The sequence below is a fragment of the Oncorhynchus masou genome, chromosome 7 (genome assembly GCF_036934945.1).
Source record: "Oncorhynchus masou masou isolate Uvic2021 chromosome 7, UVic_Omas_1.1, whole genome shotgun sequence".
NCBI classification, from domain to species: Eukaryota; Metazoa; Chordata; class Actinopteri; order Salmoniformes; family Salmonidae; genus Oncorhynchus; species Oncorhynchus masou.
In genome coordinates, this window is record NC_088218.1 from 19,880,646 (window position 1) to 19,899,873 (window position 19,228).

Genomic DNA, 19,228 nt, shown 5'->3' on the forward strand with positions numbered 1-19,228 from the left:
CACCTGGGAACTTGCTGATGTGATGGAAAGTCTGTTCTCTCCCATCCTGCTCTCTGTGGCATGAAAGTGACACACATATTAAGACATTCATGTGTGGTCTCTCTCTGTGTGTGTGTGTGTGTGTGTGTGTGTGTGTGTGTGTGTGTGTGTTGTGTGTGTGTGTGTGTGTGTGTGTGTGTGTGTGTGTGTGTGTGTGTGTGTGTGTGTGTGTGTGTTCCTCGTCTTCACTACAGTGTCCTCTCTCACAAATCCATAGGTTATCCTTATGGGGTAGCAGGGAATACTACACCAGAGCAAATACAGTGTCACAGCAGTACAGAGTGTCTGAGAAAGGTCACTGGGTGCATTCCAGTTTTCTTAACCTGCTCCCGGTCCTTGTCTACTTGCGTCCCTCTCCTTCCACCCATTAGTGATATGAAGTCACAGACTATGTAAAAGCAGAATAGGGTTAGGTAGAGGTGGAGACAAGGGGAGGAAGCCAGTTTAGACTAAGTGAGATGCATCTCTTAAACAGTTCATGTTGACTCACCTTCCAGCTCCTCCTTCTCAAAGTTGGTGTTGAGCATGGAGCGAGTGCCCCCTCTGTCCAGGACTGCCTCCTCATCAGTCCTCTATAGGAGACACAGACAGAGAGAGACAGAGAGAGACAGAGAGAGAGACAGCGAGAGAGAGAGAGAGAGAGAGAGAGAGAGAGACAGAGAGACAGAGAGAGACAGAGAGAAAGAGAGAGAGAGAGAGAGAGAGAGAGAGAGAGAGAGAGAGAGAAAGAGAGAAAGAGAGAGAGAGAGAGAGAGAGAGAGAGAGAGAGAGAGAGAGAGAGAGAGAGAGAGAGAGAGAGAGAGAGGGTGGGCCGAACAGGCCCCCATATTAACATCGACAGGTCTGTTGTGGAGCGGGTCGAGAGCTTCAAGTTCCTTGGTGTCCACATCACCAACGAACTATCATGGTCCAAACGACTTTATACGCACATATGTATTTACAGTATGTACAGTACAAAGAGACCCATTCCTTTGCACATCAAGAGATTTTCACAGAAAAAGCTCAGAATGTTTTTTTTTTATTGGGCTTAGCACACAATGGTGAATTTGGCCCAGTGACCATTCCACCATGTCAAAATGACCATTCAGTACACGGAGCTACATTTGAATTTTAAAAAGCCAAAACTCTTATATAAGAGTCCTCTGGCGTCCTGCCATCCTCCTGCTGCAAGAGGATGAGTCCTTAAATAAACACACAGCAGCTTCATGAGGCTAACTTCATCAGACAGTCACCATGGCAACTAATGTGGCCAATCACAATTTTTATGAATTCACCTTCCCTGACTACCCAGATAGTTTTATTGTTTTAGTCACGTTTTATTTATTTTTAACAAGGATGCTTCCTCATGCGTGCGGTCAGATATATACTGACTCTCACACAGCTGCCGAGAGGAACACTGTTATTGACCCAAAAGACTGTCCTGATAATGGATAGGATTGTTGTAGGAGAAAGTGGTTTTGGGGTCGAGGGTCTCAGAAGGTTGATTGTGTGTGTGTATATATATATGTGTGTGTGTGTGTGTCTGTGTACTATTCGCTAGTGAGTGTCCCAAAAATAACATGTTTCTGTCCAGGGGGTTGTAGGCTTAATCTTTGTGCCAAATACCATGAGGTGACATTGGAGGTGCTGGGTGCCAGTGGTAAGCTGGTAAAACATGATGCCGCGTAATGCCAGTTCATTCCCCTTGGTAATCAGCCACACTTCATTCACAATCATCTCTAAGCACAAGTCAATGCTACACTCAAATAATCTCTGGACACGGCTGAGCTTTTCCATATTGCATCATTTGACAATCTAATCAGACTAGATTGTAATCAGCACTTAACGCGATTGGAAAACGTAAACAGTGAATCTACAGCACTTTGGTTAGACGGTGTAGAACCATACGACAGCAGTGTTTTAGTCATACAACAGACATGGACATGAGCGACAGATAACCGTGGTAGTAATATTCCGATCATGCCGCTTAATTCTAGAACTCCTTGATGTGTTCAGGCCTGCAGCTGGTGGAAGCACCTCAGAACCTGACACTGGCACAACCCCACAGCTTCCAAAAGGTACAGTTGAAGTCAGACGTTTACATACACTTAGGTTGGAGTCATTAAAACTCATTTTTCAACCATTTCTTGTTAACAAACTGTAGTTTTGGCAAGTCGGTTAGGACATCTACTAATCAGTTTTCCAACAATTGTTTAGACAGATTGTTTCACTTATAATTCACTGTATCACAATTCCAGTGGGTCAGAAGTTTACATACACTAAGTTGACTGTGCCTTTAAACAGCTTGGAAAATTCCAGAAAATGATGTCAGGGCTTTAGAAGCTTCTGATAGGCTAATTGATATCATTTGAGTCAATTGGAGGTGTACCTGTGGATGTATTTCAAGGCCTACCTTCAAACTCAGTGCCTCTTTGCTTGACATCATGGGAAAATCAAAATAAATCAGCCAAGACCTCAGAAAAAAACTGTAGACCTCCACAAGTCTGGTTCATCCTTGGGAGCAATTTCCAAACGCCTGAAGGTACCACGTTCATCTGTACAAACAATAGTATGCAAGTATAAACACCATGGGACCACGCAGCCGTCATACCGCTCAGGAAGGAGACGCGTTCTGTCTCCTAGAGATGAATGTACTTTGGGGTGAAAAGTGCAAATCAATCCCAGAACAACAGCAAAGGACCTTGTGAAGATGCTAGAGGAAACAGGCACAAAAGTATCTATATCCACAGTAAAATGAGTCCTATATCGACATAACCTGTAAGGCTGCTAAGCAAGGAAGAAGCCACTGCTCCAAAACCGCCATAAAAAAACCCAGACTACGGTTTTCAACTGCACATGGGGACAAAGATCTTACTTTTTGGAGAAATGTCCTCTGGTCTGATGTAACGAAAAAAATAACTGTTTAGCCATAATGACCATTGTTATGTTTGGAGGAAAAAGGGGGAGGTTTGCAAGCTGAAGAACACCATCCCAACTGTGAAGCACGGGGGTGGCAGCATCATGTTGTGGGGGTGCTTTGCTGCAGGAGGGACTGGTGCACTTCACAAAATAGATGGCATCCTGAGGAAGGAAAATGATGTGGATATATTGAAGCAACATCTCAAGACATCAGTCAGGAAGTTAAAGCTTTGTCGCAAATGGGTCTTCCAAATGAACAATGACCCCAAGCATACTTCCAAAGTTGTGGCAAAATGGCTTAAGGACAACAAAATCAAGGTATTTGAGTGGCCATCACAAAGCCCTGACCTCAATCCTATAGATAATTTGTGGGCAGACCTAAAGAAGTGTGTGCAAGCATGGTGGCCTACAAACTTGACTCAGTTACACCAACTCTGTCAGGAGGGATGGGACAAAATTCACCCAACTTACTGTGGGAAGCTTGTGGAAGGCAACCTGAAACGTTTGACAATTTAAAGGCAATGCTACCAAATACTAATTGAGTGTATGTAAACTTCTGACCCACTGGGAATGTGATGAAGGAAATCAAATCTGAAATAAATCATTCTCTCTACTATTATTCCAACATTTCACATTCTTAAAATAAAGTGGTGATCCTAACTGACCTAAGACAGGGAATTTTTACTAGGATTAAATGTCAGGAATTGTGAAAAACTGAGTTTAAATGTATTTGGCTAAGGTGTATCTAAACTTCCGACTTCAACTGTAAGACACCAGAGCCTATTAACATAACACAATAATACCACAGAAGTCAAATGTGAAGCAGTTTAGGTGCATCATAATTGGACCAAAATGATCTGTGTCCCAAATGATTGTTTAGTTTGGCAATATGTGTTGTTGTCCTGCTGTTACACTGCTCTAGGCAGAGGTTGTTAAGGTGGAAGCCCCTCTGGCCTTGACCCTGGTTTTAACCCACAGCAACCCTGGCCTTGTCCCTGTCCCCTGGCTTTACCCCACAGCTGGAACCACCCTTACCCTGGCCCTGTCCCCTGGCTTTAACCCACAGCTAGAACCACCCTTACCCTGGCCCTGTCCCCTGGCCCTGTCCCCTGGCTTTACCCCACAGCTGGAACCACCCTTACCCTGGCCTTGTCCCTGTCACCTGGCTTTACCCCACAGCTGGAACCACCCTTACCCTGGCCCTGTCCCCTGGCTTTACCCCACAGCTGGAACCACCCATACCCTGGCCCTGTCCCCTGGCTTTACCCCACAGCTGGAACCACCCTTACCCTGGCCCTGTCCCCTGGCTTTTCCCCACAGCTGGAACCACCCTTACCCTGGCCTTGTCCCTGTCCCCTGGCTTTACCCCACAGCTGGAACCACCCTTACCCTGGCCTGGTCCCTGTCCCCTGGCTTTACCCCACAGCTTACCCTGGCCCTGGTCCCTGTCCCCTGGCTTTACCCCACAGCTGGAACCACCCTTACCCTGGCCCTGTCCCCTGGCTTTACCCCATAGCTGGAACCACCATTACCCTGGCCCTGTCCCCTGGCTTTACCCCACAGCTGGAACCACCCTTACCCTGGCCCTGTCCACTGGCTTTACCCAACAGCTGGAACCACCCTTACCCGGGCCCTGTCCCCTGGCTTTACCCCACAGCTGGAACCACCCTTACCCTGGCCTTGTCCCCTGGCTTTACCCCACAGCTGGAATTACCCTGGCCTTGTCCCTGTCCCCTGGCTTTACCACACAGCTGGAACCACCCTTACCCTGGCCTTGTCCCCTGGCTTTACCCCACAGCTGGAATTACCCTGGCCTTGTCCCTGTCCCCTGGCTTTACCACACAGCTGGAACCACCCTTACCCTGGCCTTGTCCCCTGGCTTTACCCCACAGCTGGAATTACCCTGGCCTTGTCCCTGTCCCCTGGCTTTACCCCACAGCTGGAACCACCCTTACCCTGGCCCTGTCCCCTGGCTTTAACCCACAGCTGGAACCACCCTTACCCTGGCCTTGTCCCCTGGCTTTACCCCACAGCTGGAACCACCCTTACCCTGGCCTTGTCCCCTGGCTTTACCCCACAGCTGGACCCATCCTTACCCTGGCCCTGTCCCCTGGCTTTACCCCACAGCTGGAACCACCCTTACCCTGGCCCTGTCCCCTGGCTTTACCCCACAGCTGGAACCACCCTTACCCTGGCCCTGTCCCCTGGCTTTACCCCACAGCTGGAACCACCCTTACCCTGGCCTTGTCCCCTGGCTTTACCCCACTGCTGGAAGTAACCCTGTGCCTAGACTGGCTCTACCCCACAGCTGGAAGTAACCTTGTTTCTAGACTGGCTCTACCCCACAGCTGGAAGTAACCCTGTGCCTAGACTGGCTCTATCCCACAGCTGGAAGTAACCCTGTGCCTAGACTGGCTCTACCCCACAGCTGGAAGTAACCCTGTGCCTAGACTGGCTCTATCCCACAGCTGGAAGTAACCCTGTGCCTAGACTGGCTCTATCCCACAGCTGGAAGTAACCCTGTGCCTAGACTGGCTCTATCCCACAGCTGGAAGTAACCCTGTGCCTAGACTGGCTCTACCCCACAGCTGGAAGTAACCCTGTGCCTAGACTGGCTCTATCCCACAGCTGGAAGTAACCCTGTGCCTAGACTGGCTCTACCCCACAGCTGGAAGTAACCCTGTGCCTAGACTGGCTCTACCCCACAGCTGGAAGTAACCCTGTGCCTAGACTGGCTCTACCCCACAGCTGGAAGTAACCCTGTGCCTAGACTGGCTCTATCCCACAGCTGGAAGTAACCCTGTGCCTAGACTGGCTCTATCCCACAGCTGGAAGTAACCCTGTGCCTAGACTGGCTCTATCCCACAGCTGGAAGTAACCCTGTGCCTAGACTGGCTCTATCCCACAGCTGGAAGTAACCCTGGCCATGACTCTGGCCCTGGACTCTACCCCCCAGTTCCCACAGGTAAGAAACCAGAGCTTATTAACATAACTAAATTATACTACAGAAATGATATATGAAGCATCTTTGCAGTTCAGATAAATCTGGACAGTATTACAAATGATTGTGTATTTTCTGCATTCCATTTAGAATCCTGTTCAAAAGCAGTGCACTATACAGGGAATAATATTCCATTACATACGCATCCCATGACTGGATGACTGTGGCTACAGACCAATCAAAGATGGTCCTACACAGCCAGTCCTGGATGCTGAAGAAGATTAGGCTAGCCCAGGCCAGGTTGCTGAAGAAGATTAGGCTAGCCCAGGCCAGGTTTGTGAAGAAGATTAGGCTAGCCCAGGCCAGGTTGCTGAAGAAGATTAGGCTAGCCCAGGCCAGGTTGCTGAAGAAGATTAGGCTAGCCCAGGCCAGGTTGCTGAAGAAGATTAGGCTAGCCCAGGCCAGGTTGCTGAAGAGGATTAGGCTAGCCCAGGCCAGGTTGCTGAATAAGATTAGGCTAGCCCAGGCCAGGTTGCTGAAGAAGATTAGGCTAGCCCAGGCCAGGTTGCTGAAGAAGATTAGGCTAGCCCAGACCAGGTTGTTGAAGAAGATTAGGCTAGCTCAGGCCAGGTTGCTGAAGAAGATTAGGCTAGCCCAGGCCAGGTTGCTGAATAAGATTAGGCTAGCCCAGGCCAGGTTTGTGAAGAAGATTAGGCTAGCCCAGGCCAGGTTTGTGAAGAAGATTAGGCTAGCCCAGGCCAGGTTGCTGAAGAAGATTAGGCTAGCCCAGGCCAGGTTTGTGAAGAAGATTAGGCTAGCCCAGGCCAGGTTTGTGAAGATTAGGCTAGCCCAGGCTAGGTTTGTGAAGAAGATTAGGCTAGCCCAGGCCAGGTTTGTGAAGAAGATTAGGCTAGCCCAGGCCAGGTTTGTGAAGAAGATTAGGCTAGCCCAGGCCAGGTTGCTGAAGAAGATTAGGCTAGCCCAGGCCAGGTTGCTGAATAAGATTAGGCTAGCCCAGGCCAGGTTGCTGAAGAAGATTAGGCTAGCCCAGGCCAGGTTGTTGAAGAAGATTAGGCTAGCCCAGACCAGGTTGCTGAAGAAGATTAGGCTAGCCCAGACCAGGTTGCTGAATAAGATTAGGCTAGCCCAGACCAGGTTGTTGAAGAAGATTAGGCTAGCCCAGGCCAGGTTGCTGAAGAAGATTAGGCTAGCCCAGGCCAGGTTGCTGAAGAAGATTAGGCTAGCCCAGGCCAGGTTGCTGAAGAAGATTAGGCTAGCCCAGGCCAGGTTGCTGAAGAGAGGAGGCACCCACACATGGACGCCCATGTGACTGAGCCTAGAGGATTGCTGAAGACAGATGGTGGGGGGGTTGGGTGGGTTGTGGCCGTGTGGGCTTAGACATCACATTAGACCGTCTCATATGTGGAGGGTGATTTCTCAGATGAAGATCAAGGAATTATCAATAGAAAGTATACAAACGTTTTCAGGGCTGGTTTGTTTGTAAATGTGATATTGGATGTCAATTCATTTACGTCTTGCTTCGAGGAATGGTCCACTGACCCATCATGTGAGCAGTGTCAGTGTGCTCACTGATTATCTGAGAAGTTGGACACAGGCAAAGCTGTTTCGACAGTCAGTCAGTCAGTCAGACAGACAGACAGACAGACAGACAGACAGACAGACAGACAGACAGACAGACAGACAGACAGACAGACAGACAGACAGACAGACAGACAGACAGACAGACAGACAGACAGACAGACAGACAGACAGACAGACAGATCAGAAAGACAGATCAGACAGACAGACAGACAGACAGACAGACAGACAGACAGACAGACAGACAGACAGACAGACAGACAGACAGACAGACAGACAGACAGACAGACAGACAGACAGACAGACAGACAGACAGACAGACAGACAGACAGACAGACAGACAGACAGACAGACAGACAGACAGACAGACAGACAGACAGACAGACAGACAGACAGACAGACAGACAGACAGACAGACAGACAGACAGACAGACTCAGACAGACAGACAGACAGACAGACAGACAGACAGACAGACAGACAGACAGAAGCAGACAGACAGACAGAGACAGACAGACAGACAGACAGACAGACAGACAGACAGACAGACAGACAGACAGACAGACAGACAGACAGACAGACAGACAGACAGACAGACAGACAGACAGACAGACAGACAGACAGACAGACAGACAGACAGACAGACAGACAGACAGACAGACAGACAGACAGACAGACGTCCTAATCAGCCATGTTATAATCAGAGTCCCTTTGGTGTAGGGCAAAACTGTCATGTATACCCATTCTATTTCTCAGGCAGCATGGCTGTCATAGCAGAGAGTGGAGCGCAAGAGACCACCCTTGGAGAAATGTGAAGGGTGACCGGGGGCAGACCCTGCTGCTGCTATCCCCAGGAGGACCCATGGCCCCCTGGGAAATCCCCTCGTTCTCAGTGACATCATAATGAAATCCCCCACCTCCTGCTCCCTGCCTGCCTGTTAGAAAATGTACCTATGAGAATGTCTTATTATAAAGTCTGGGTCTGATCAAATACTTTTCATCCTCTTCAGGGTTGAGTGCCAATTCAATTCAGTGAATTCAGGAGATGAATCTCGGTTCAATTCATAAGTAGAAGTGTCATTCATTCATCTTACGTGATAATCATTTTATTAATGAATCAAATTTCAATTATCTTCCTGGTCTGAGGGAGTTGGAATGGAAAGGACTCTGAGCCCACAACACATCTTTTTTTCTTTTTACCACTTTTTTCTCCCCAATTTCGTGGTATCCAATAGTTACAGTCTTGTCTCATCGCTGCAACTCCCGTACGGACTCGGGAGAGGCGAAGGTCGAGAGCCATGCGTCCTCCGAAACACAACCCAACCTGCACTGCATCTTGACACAATGCCCATCCAACCCGGAAGCCAGCCGCACCAATGTATCGGAGGAAACACCATACATCTGGCGACCTGGTCAGCGTGCACTGCGCCCGGCCCGCCACAGGAGTTGCTAGTGCGGGATGAGACAAGGATATCAGGATATCCCTGCAGGCCAAACCCTCCCTAACCCGGACAACTCTGGACCAATTGTGCGTCGCCCCATGGGCCTCCCGGTCGCGGCTGGCTGCGACAGAGCCTGGACTCGAACCCAGAATCTCTGGTGGTACAGCTAGCGCTGCGCCACCCGGGAGGCTCACAACACAATCTTAACAGAGACTTTGCTCATGACCTCTGGTTGAAGTCTCGTTAGATCAACATGTTGAGAAAATAGGTCAATAAATCCTTCTAGAACGCCAACTGTCTTTCTCTGTGCCAGGACCACTATAGGAGGACAGAGTGGTGCTTCGTGTCTTCTGTTCAGTTTGACAAATGAGACAGCATCTCCGGCCTGCAGCAGGTTTCTGTCTCTATCTCTTAATAGCATGATGGTGGGGACGGGATCTCCTGCAGGCTGCAGAACACTGATGGAAGAGCGGCAGAGAAAGCGTCCCCACCACAGATTTCAACTCCCCACAAATGCTAAACTTTTGCCATAGGTGTGTAAATCCCAGGATCTAACCCTGGATGAGACATACACAACACCGATTAAATCAGCTCCTATCATGCTCTCTGCCTGGTGATGACATCAGAGCAGCCAGCGTGGGGTGGGAGTTGCTCTCTATGCCCGGACGCACACGCGTGCGCACACACACACACATAAATGCACAGAGAAATAAGCACGCTAACAAATGCATATCCAGGCTAAATTCTGCAGGCAGTTAGTCAGCTTGATAGGAATGAGCAGAGCAACACATGTAGGGGGAAGCTGCTGTAGCTCTGGACTGAAAACCAAAGGAGGACGAGGAAGCTGACATCATGCAGGGGGAAGGGGAAGCTGCTGTAGCCCTGGACTGAAAACCAAAGGAGGATGAAGAGGTTGACATCTATCTGATTTCCACGTTTGGCGAGTTCAGGGTTGACCTTGGAAAGATGCCTGCCATTGGCTTCTCTCCCTCCTCTCTGTTTACTGGACACCAAGGCTCACTCTCCTGTACTCTATGCACTCCACATAGATCTATTAGAAATGGCATGTAGCTGAATTTTCTGCATTTCCCATCAGCAATTATCCATGATTTATTATGTGTCATTTGACTATTTACTGAAAGCGCAGTCTTATTCTTATCCTAAAGCGTCTCTCTGGGAGACAGAGATAAAGGAGGAGAAAGACGTACAGTTGTTGGGTATTCAGTTCAGGGCTACAGCAGCCTCCCCCATCTCGCGGCAGGGTAGCCTAGTGATTAGAGCGTTGGGCTAGTAACCAAAAGGTTGCAAGTTCAAATCACCGGGCTGACAAGGTACAAATCTGTCGTTCTGCCCCTGAACAAGGCAGTTAACCCACTGTTCCTAGGCCGTCATTGAAAATAAGAATTAGTTCTTAACTGACTTGCCTAGTTAAATAAAGGTAAAATATATTTTTTTAAATAAACACGTGTTGCTCACTGATGCACCCTGCTCCTTCCTGTCAAGCTGACTAACTGTATGTACCATCTGTGCAGTACAGGGCCATTTGGAACACAGCCTTGAAAATAGAGCCCTGAACAGAACAGGAACCAGAAAGAGCTTCATCAAACTATTTAATTGAAGTTTACAACAGTCCCCCTTTAATCTGGACTGCATCCGATACGCTTATATTTGCTGATATACAGATTTGGCGCTAGAGGTGGGATGGGAGGGGTATCGGTTGTCTATTTAGTAAGTAAGCTTTGTTCCGAGCCAGAATGGCCCATAGTGTAGGAGGCTCTCTCCTGTTTCTGTAGCGTGAGGCAGATTGATGCACAAGTACTCCTGCTGGACAGGGCGCGAGTCTATTGCAGGGCCTATCCGGCGTATGTGACAATAAAACATCTCATCTAAACAACCCTGTAAACAGGTTTCCTGCGTTGAATCCAAAAACATCAAGGACACACGTTCTTTATAAAGTGAAAAGGTACAAAAGTGAATATGAACAAAAATTTGCTCTGTCAAATCGTACTTTTTGTCGCTTTTTTTTTCCCGTGACAGTGACGAAGCAACAAAAAACAAGAATCAAGCCGAAAGCCTCCAAAACCAAAATCCCTCTACGGATTACAAACAGCAGGTGGCCCGGAATAGAATTACAGTTTCACAGGTGACGCTTTCATTCCCCCAGCCAGCTAGCCTATCAATACAATACACCACTGACCCAAATCAGCCCCCAACTCTGGGACACGACAACTGACCCAGAGTAACCTAGTAGTCTGTATCCCCACCAGCCACCACTCATTCTAATGAGTTCTGACATCAATGGACTATTATGGAGTGGGTGTGACTGTGACCTTAGGAATCAACTAAGTCTGTCAATGTTTCCTGAGACCTGAGAGAGGTCAGACCACCAGGAAGCTAATTGACTTAGATAAGGGATGTGACTAGATGGAGTACAGCTACCACCGAAAGTTACTTTTTGTAGCAGGTTAGGAGAGCATTTTAGCTAACCTTAACCCTTTTCCAAACCTAATTCAGTCCAGATTTGGATAGTCCAGATTTTCTATCTGTAGAGCATCATACTACCAACAAACTATCTGTTGATAAGCAACTGCTTGCTTAGGTTATGGTTAGGTTTAGAATAAGGGTTAGGCTAATGGATAGAGTAAGGGTTAAGGTTAGGGTAATTCTCTTAACCTGCAGCATAAATTCTAACCTGCTATGAAAAAGTCACTTCGTAGCTACAGTATATACCATCTAATCAAAACTCTAGATAAGCTGTACTAACTGATACTGGTAACAAGGACGACCCACGAAGGAGCACTGGAGGCTTGGAGGTGATGACAAATGAGGCAATATACACTGGTCCTATGTTTCATAAGCTGATATTTAAAACAATCCCAGAAATCTTCCATACGCACAAAAAGCTTATTTCTCTCAAATTCTGGCACACATTCCTGTTAGTGAAGATTTATCCTTTGCCAAGATAATACATCCACCTGATGGTGTGGCATATCAAGAAGCTGATTAAACAGCATGATCATTACACAGGTGCACCTTGTGCTGGGGACAATAAAAGGCCACTCTAAAATGTACAGTTTTGTCACACAACAGCACAAATGTCTCAAGTTTGGAGGGAGCGTGCAACTGGCATGCTGACTGCAGGAATGTCCACTGGAGCTTTTGCCAGAGAATTGAATTTTAATTTCTCCACCATAAGCTGACTCCAATTTCGTTTTAGAGAATTTAGCAGTACGTCCAACCGGCCTCACAACCACAGACCAGGACCTCCACATTCGGCTTCCTCACCTGCGGGATCGTCTGAGGAGGCGTGGGGAGGGGGGAGAAATAATTCTGATTGGCCACTCATGGCTGCACCCCTGCCCAGTCACGTGAAACCTATAGATTAGTGCCTAATGAATATATTTCCTTATATGAACTATAACTCAGTAAAAAATTGAAATTGTTGCATTTTGCGTTTATATTTTTATTCAGTATAGAACCTGAGTGAGCACACACACACACACACACACACAGTGTGTGTAACGATAGCACCTGCGTTCCCCTCACATGTTAGGTCAGTACGAACCGTAGCAATCTCTTCATGTCCAATTTTGTGATAACGACATGCTCTCATCAAACAGACAAATGGTCGGGTGGCTTTCAACAAAGAGCATGGCGTGTAGAGGTCTCTCAACTAGCGACTGATGTGTTCTGAAATCAACTGCACCCAACACTTTCAGTTCCCTTAAAAATGACTGTCAGCTTAAAATGACTCCCTTTCTCATCTTTAACTCTCACACACACTGCTGGGCGTCATTCCTTTCTTCGATAACCACTCTAGGACCTTGCTTGAGATTTCCTTTTCCCTTGAGCATTTATATTCTAATTACCTTATTCAAGGAGATGATGATTTTCAGCACAGGAAATATATTATATATTTTTTTGAGATTGAAGCGGAACTGGTTTGATGATGCACTAAATGTAACCAGTTGAATCAGAAGTGTTAATGCAGGGCTGGAACAAAAGCCTGCTAGCACACAGTCTGCAACCCCAGGGCCAGGGTTGCACATCCCGGTTGTGAACAAAGTCTTTGTTTAAAATGTAAACCACCTACAAATCATAATGACATCCTGGGACTTCGGGTCGACCTCCGGCAGAGAGAACAATATGATTGGCTGCCGCACTAGAGGAGGTGGTCTGCTGATGTTATCTTTCAGGGGGAGGAAGTATTATGGAACTCATTAAGAAACAATAAACACAGAGGGTGTCTCCTAATGTTGACCAAAAGGTGTGCCTGGGTTATGTACCCATATCCTTGCCAGTAAAAATCACAGACCTATCTGTTCACACGGGTATAGGGTGAAGTTGCCCCTCGACGCTGACCTAAGGTCAGCTATGCTTTTTCCCCCCACTAATGGTTAAGGTTAGGATTGGGGGAGGGGACGCTGATCCTAAATCTGTACCTAGGGGAAACTTCACCCCGGAGCTTTCACACGAGCCGTTTCCAGGAAGACGGATAGGTTAGAATACAGCTTTCCAGGACACACACACCAGCCTTGTGACCCAATTTCTACATTCCTCATGTGTCTCTCAGGGAGTTCTGTGACGCACGGAACCTGCAGGGATGATCAACATTTACCTTCATAGGATATCTAGGCCATGAGGTATACATTAAAGAACATCTCTACTTATTATTTTGACCAACAACACCTATGTGAATCTGAAGCATATATAGCATGTGACTTTTCACAAAGCCTCATCTACTGGATAGAGGATTACTGACTGTAGATCAGTCTAATGTGGATGAGAGTACTGTACATGTGTTTCAAGCCGAGGGGATTCTATATAGCTACAGCTAGTGGATTAGCATGGGCGGAGCCCCTTACACCAGAGCCATCTGATTGGATAAGGGCAAACGTCGTCACAGGTCTGATCCCTACAGATGGCCGTGGTTACCGTGGCAATGGAAGTGTGCTCAGCATCAGCATCACAGCAGAGCTTCTCGAAGCCATACCTCTCTATCACAGGCTTTCCTATTCACTTAGTGACATCAAGACAGTTTAATCCAAAACCTAAAAGACATCAACAAACAGCAATGCTTCTGAAGTAGCCATAAACGGACAAAGACAAACACGAACAGTTTAGGTCAGTTTAGGTCATTTGCTTCTCTCAAAGATCAATCGGGTTCATGACAGTGGGTATAATCTCTAGCTCGATCTCCCACCACTCGCAAAATGAGAGTGCTCAAGACCCATCTGTCAGTAGCTCCTCGGGACCTTTTCCTATGCCAGGAGATCTGCAGCACAGCTAGCCTCTACTGCAGAACAACAGCAGTGATCAGGCATCGCATTAACCAACACTATACTACTGAACTGGAGGCCATTCACTCTGCCCTGTAGTGACTTCAATGTTAATCTGCCAAAGCATTCAGGAAAGTGTAAAATGGCCCGTTTGCGATCCATCAATAATGTTGTATATTGATTCTGTCCAATGTCACAGTCGAGGAATTATGAGGTGAATGTGTGCAGTGGTGGTACTTTCATAACCCCAAATATGAGCTAAAACGCCAATCAGGATATATTCTTACATGACCACAAACAATGTTGTGACGCAACAACTAATAGTTTAGGCCACCTCAACATCACCAGCATTTCCATCCCATTCTTTGTGCCACCCCCTATGTGCCAACCTCCCTCAGGTGGCACAGGCTAGACCCAGAGGCGTACCTGGCAGTTAAATCCATTGGAGTTGGGATCCAAGCTCCCCGATAACATGGTGCGTCAGTGTGGGCAAGGATGCCCGAGATTTCTTCTTGGTTGTACAGTGGTCGAGAGACCGCAAGATGGAAGCTCAGAATCCAATCCCCGGACAGAACCTGTGTTTGTCGGCTAAAGGTATTGGCGGTAAGGTCGAGCCAGGCTCTTCTCACCGGTTCCTCTTCCCCATGCCAGCCAGCCTCATCCTGACAGCAGCTTCGCAACACAAACAAGCGCTCAGACTGCCCAGCTCTGATCCAGACGGGCTCCGATGTTTTCTGACAAGCATCCATCCACCAATCCCCTGTGAGATTAGTGAGCTGCTGACATCACCGATGCTGGGCTGTGTGGTGTTGTGGCCCTCTTATCTAAGAGAGGCTTGTAGCTAAGTCACGGTAAGCAAAACACACACGCACAGACCCTTCTTCTGTGGGGTTCGAACTGAAAAGCCCTAGGACTTCTCACCGCTGCACCTGCCACTTCTGATCCAACCCACCTCCACAGGGACATGTTATGAGGCGTTTCTACTCTGCAGTCATCCTGCGTGTGTGTGTGTGTGTGTGTGTGTGTGTGTGTGTGTGTGTGTGTGTGTGTGTGTGTGTGTCCTGCCTATGACACTACTGTACTCTGTCTGTGCTGCATGGTCAGCGGAACACTGTGGCAGAAACATGCTGCAATGGAAATGGATCCAGCGCTTCAAGCGATTCTTCTGCTACACTACCTAATGACATACATTCCGGGTGGTAGTAGTACTGGATCAATAACAATTTAGGCACGGATGATAAATAGGATTGTTGGGGAAACTATCAGAAATGTGATGAAAAATCACTAGCATCTCTCTTAGCTGTATCTTCTCTCCCCCCCTCCCCCTTTCTCTTCATCTAGCTCCCTCTATCCGTTATAATTAAACATCCAAGGGCGCACAGCCGGTCTAGGCACTTATCTCGCTACAGTGGGGCTGGCTCTGCACATTCGGATCACCCAGTCAGACAGAGATGCCCCACTGATCCAGGAACATTTTGTCCAAGAGAACAGGGCTACCTCTGTCTGCTATACCCACCCTGCTCTACAGACCTCCCCCGTCTGTCCACACTGGATCCACTCCAGCCAGAAGACCAGCCAGGCTCAATGTGTCTAGGATTAGGACTCAACATTCCGTCCCATCTTTACTACATCACACACTCTCCATCTCCTGTCTCCAGCCCTAACTCCCAACACCCTCCCTAAACCCCAATATATGCCAGCATATATATTTCTGATGTGGAATCAGTGCGCTTGACTCAAGTTTTTTGCTTGAAGTCTCCCGTTGATGTCAATGACTGATTTCTGTGAAGGTCTTGGTTGGGGAGCTGTTATCTCAACTCTGACTCAGGTCTTTGGAAGCCAGACGGATGTTCCGTGACGTTCATAACCAAGACAGTTTTAAATGGATACCTGCACATTTGCTGCATGAAGTGGCTTGTCTGTAGTGGAAATCAAAAGGACTCATGCATCACTGAGCAAAAGTAGTAGGACGTATCCTGCATGCTTGGCTTTGGTATGAAAGCAGAAGTACTCACCACATTCTTGTCTCCTTGAGGTATCTGAGGGCCTGGTTCCTGTAAATAACAGGGTCAAAGTACAACATCAATCCACAGGACATTGTTTCCATGCATAATCCAGTCTTGTTAAGTTACGCATCTTCACACTGGAAGTCATTGAGTACTATGCAATCACTGCCGGTTCCCAGGTTTCTAATACAAGTTTGCATGACATTTTTTGTTTGTCATACAGTGAGGATTTCCACAGAACACTCACTCCTACTATCACCTCACATACCCACTCAACGACTCTTAGCAACGATAGGCAACGCATTGGGATTCAGGAAACACGCTACAGCTAGACAGCCAAGAGTTATGATGACAGGGCACTGCACTTTGCATTAAGTTAGTGAACAAAAGCGTCCCACGTCATAGTCAACCTGTGGTCAATCTACAGCACTGGTTAAGTAGGCTCACACAGACGCCTGCTTTATCAATGTAATTTATCAATGTTTTTTTTATTTTTTTATTTATCAATGTTGTTTTTCTTTTTATAATGACCTATTCATAAAAAGGGAAACAATGTTTTCAACGGCGTTTGAACAAAAGTCCTATTTCTCCTCTCCCTGGCTTTGAGGCGGCCCTTCCTCAACACGCCATCACCGGAATGCTAAACAGGACCTGACCGCTGGAACAGGCACAGTCTTTGGACACCACTGAGTGTCGTCGCCAGTTTAATAACACATGGTCTCTGTCCAACATGCAGAAGCATGTATAGATTACGGTTCATCAATTTTGTCTATGGCCGAGGATTGACCATAGAAAGGGTGTTCTTATTGACGAGTGGTGTCGGTCTGTGGCTTACCTTAGTAATACACCTATAGATCCTAATGGGTCCAATCAGATATCAGATGAGCCCGATGTCCACTGTCTAGTAGTAAACTACCATAAAGGCAAGAGGCCGTGAACTTACAGCTGTCCTTAATTATAGGAGCTGGCTCTGTCCAAAAACTCTTAAATGGCTTATTTTATTTGCATCATAACCAGTGATTGACAGACAGACTGAATAGAACTTCACCATAGTTCTTCTACCTATGAAGACTTTGGTGATCAGCGGTGATTTTAGGTTGCGTCTGACTCGGGGTCCTGATGAACGTTCACGACATGACAGACATTCCTAAATCAACTCCACCATAAAGTAATCCAGCAAGGGACCAATTGAACTGGAACCACAGACACATCAACTGCAGACTCAACAAAGACATGGGCCTACATCATCCTTTATCAAAGAAACAAAATGTGTCAGCTGTGGCATTAGAGGAGAAATTAGTGGATGTACCAATTTGTAAGTCGCTCTGGATAAGAGCGTCTGCTAAATGACTTAAATGTAAATGTAAATGTACAGAAAATGAGGCATTTGTAATAGGTAAATAAAGACGGCCGTATCTTTCTACATCAGGTTAATTATCGTATTATATAGGTACTTGATGTTGTAGCAGACTAAGCAACAAAACTTCTGAAAATTTCATTAGCCCAATTTGATGACAATATTAATGTAGGTCTATTGGTCCAGCACAACAAACAAACAAAAAGATCCAGGATGGTCCAGACTAAAAAAAATCGTCACAAACATTACGATGTCTTGATATTTGGGATAAAACCGTTGTCTTGGCAAACCGGTCTATAAAAATAGGTTATAACCTACTTACCTGTATTAGGCCTACTACAGTTGTCATTTTTATAATGTAATAACATACAAAGACTATGATTTATTTCAAATGTATTGCACACACAGGCTGGTATATGGTGGTGTGTTCAATCCCCACATCGACATTCTTAATCATCGATATAAAATCAATTTTTCAGTGAAAAAACAATGGTTGCATATTGTAGGTCGCCTATGGGACATCCTTACCAAGGGTAGTAGCGGCTCCATTTGTGCTCCTTGGTCCGTTATGTCCATATTATCCTTGCCTCGCTTTCTCTGTAGACTGGATATGCTCCTTTTTGTCGTCTTATGTCTAGTGTTGCCGGGCTAAATCAGGGTGAACCCGTATATATAAACTGGGTTGATTTTCTCAAATTAAGATAAGCATCCTCCTCTTCCAGTCCTACATCATTTCGGCATGGGGTAGCGATTTCCCATTCACTCGCTCAAGCTTGGAGAGTGCAATTTGCGCTACATGACGAGGTGGAGCACACGTGAGGCAATGAAGCGCAGCACGATATAGATTGCGTCTACTGTGGCGCGCGTTGCTCCAAGTTTGCAGACATGTGGACCTATTCTTAAAAATGATGCACAGAATATTGATTTAGGACGGGTTGCACTCAATAGAACAGGCTATGAACGCACGACACCGGAGAAGCTCAGAATAAAACAGAGGTGGGCTCTCGTAGCTATCTTGACATATATTTATGTTCATTTGGGACAATATGTAATTAGGTATTAGGTAGGTTACCAAGGACCTATTACGATTCAATTACCCACACAACAAAAAACACGTAGGCCACTATATTTTAATGTTGCCTATTTTGGTTCTGTTCCCGATGTGCTTAACAAAGGATCCTATGATTGCTGCCTGAACCAAGAAATTAGCCTATAAAGCAATTAATTTGCAATCCACGAGAGAAAATTGGGACCGTAATATACATGCAGATAACCATGAACCATTTATATCATGGCCCACATGTGTGCGCAGTGAGATGGGATATACAGCACATTGATTCATTCACCCATTTATGAAGTCGTTGATTGAAATCCTTTGGAAAAAAACGTTACATTGGTGCCACCTGGTGTTCAATGGGATCTGTCAAATCAAACTGAAATATTTGATTAATAAATTGGCGTAATTTTCAGTAGTCAGCTCATTTCTCTCAAAATTCAATGATCAACATTAATCAAGCAGGAATATATTACAAATATAAAACAAATATCAACAGAAAAAAAACAAATATCTCCAATCACATCGAGATATTAGATTGAAATGTGTGAAATAGAGAAAAAAAAGCAACGGATATTTACAGAACATTTACAAAAAGTCAGCAGGATAGTGCAA

General features: G+C 46.5%; 1 protein-coding gene across 2 annotated transcripts in view; it reads right to left on the reverse strand.

Annotated features, from left to right (window-relative positions):
* The window catches only part of LOC135543474 (sodium-driven chloride bicarbonate exchanger-like), a 52,981-nt gene extending 34,604 nt beyond the window's left edge, over positions 1 to 18,377 (reverse strand). For both annotated transcript variants that reach the window (XM_064970757.1, XM_064970758.1), the window contains exons 1-3: positions 18,088 to 18,377; positions 16,212 to 16,250; positions 530 to 611 (exon numbers count right to left, since the gene is read on the reverse strand). In XM_064970757.1, coding sequence (XP_064826829.1) covers positions 530 to 611; positions 16,212 to 16,250; positions 18,088 to 18,135 — 169 coding nt within the window. In that variant the 5' untranslated portion in view covers positions 18,136 to 18,377. The remainder of the gene's footprint in view (positions 1 to 529; positions 612 to 16,211; positions 16,251 to 18,087) is intronic.
* Between the last annotated feature and the right edge of the window lie 851 nt (positions 18,378 to 19,228).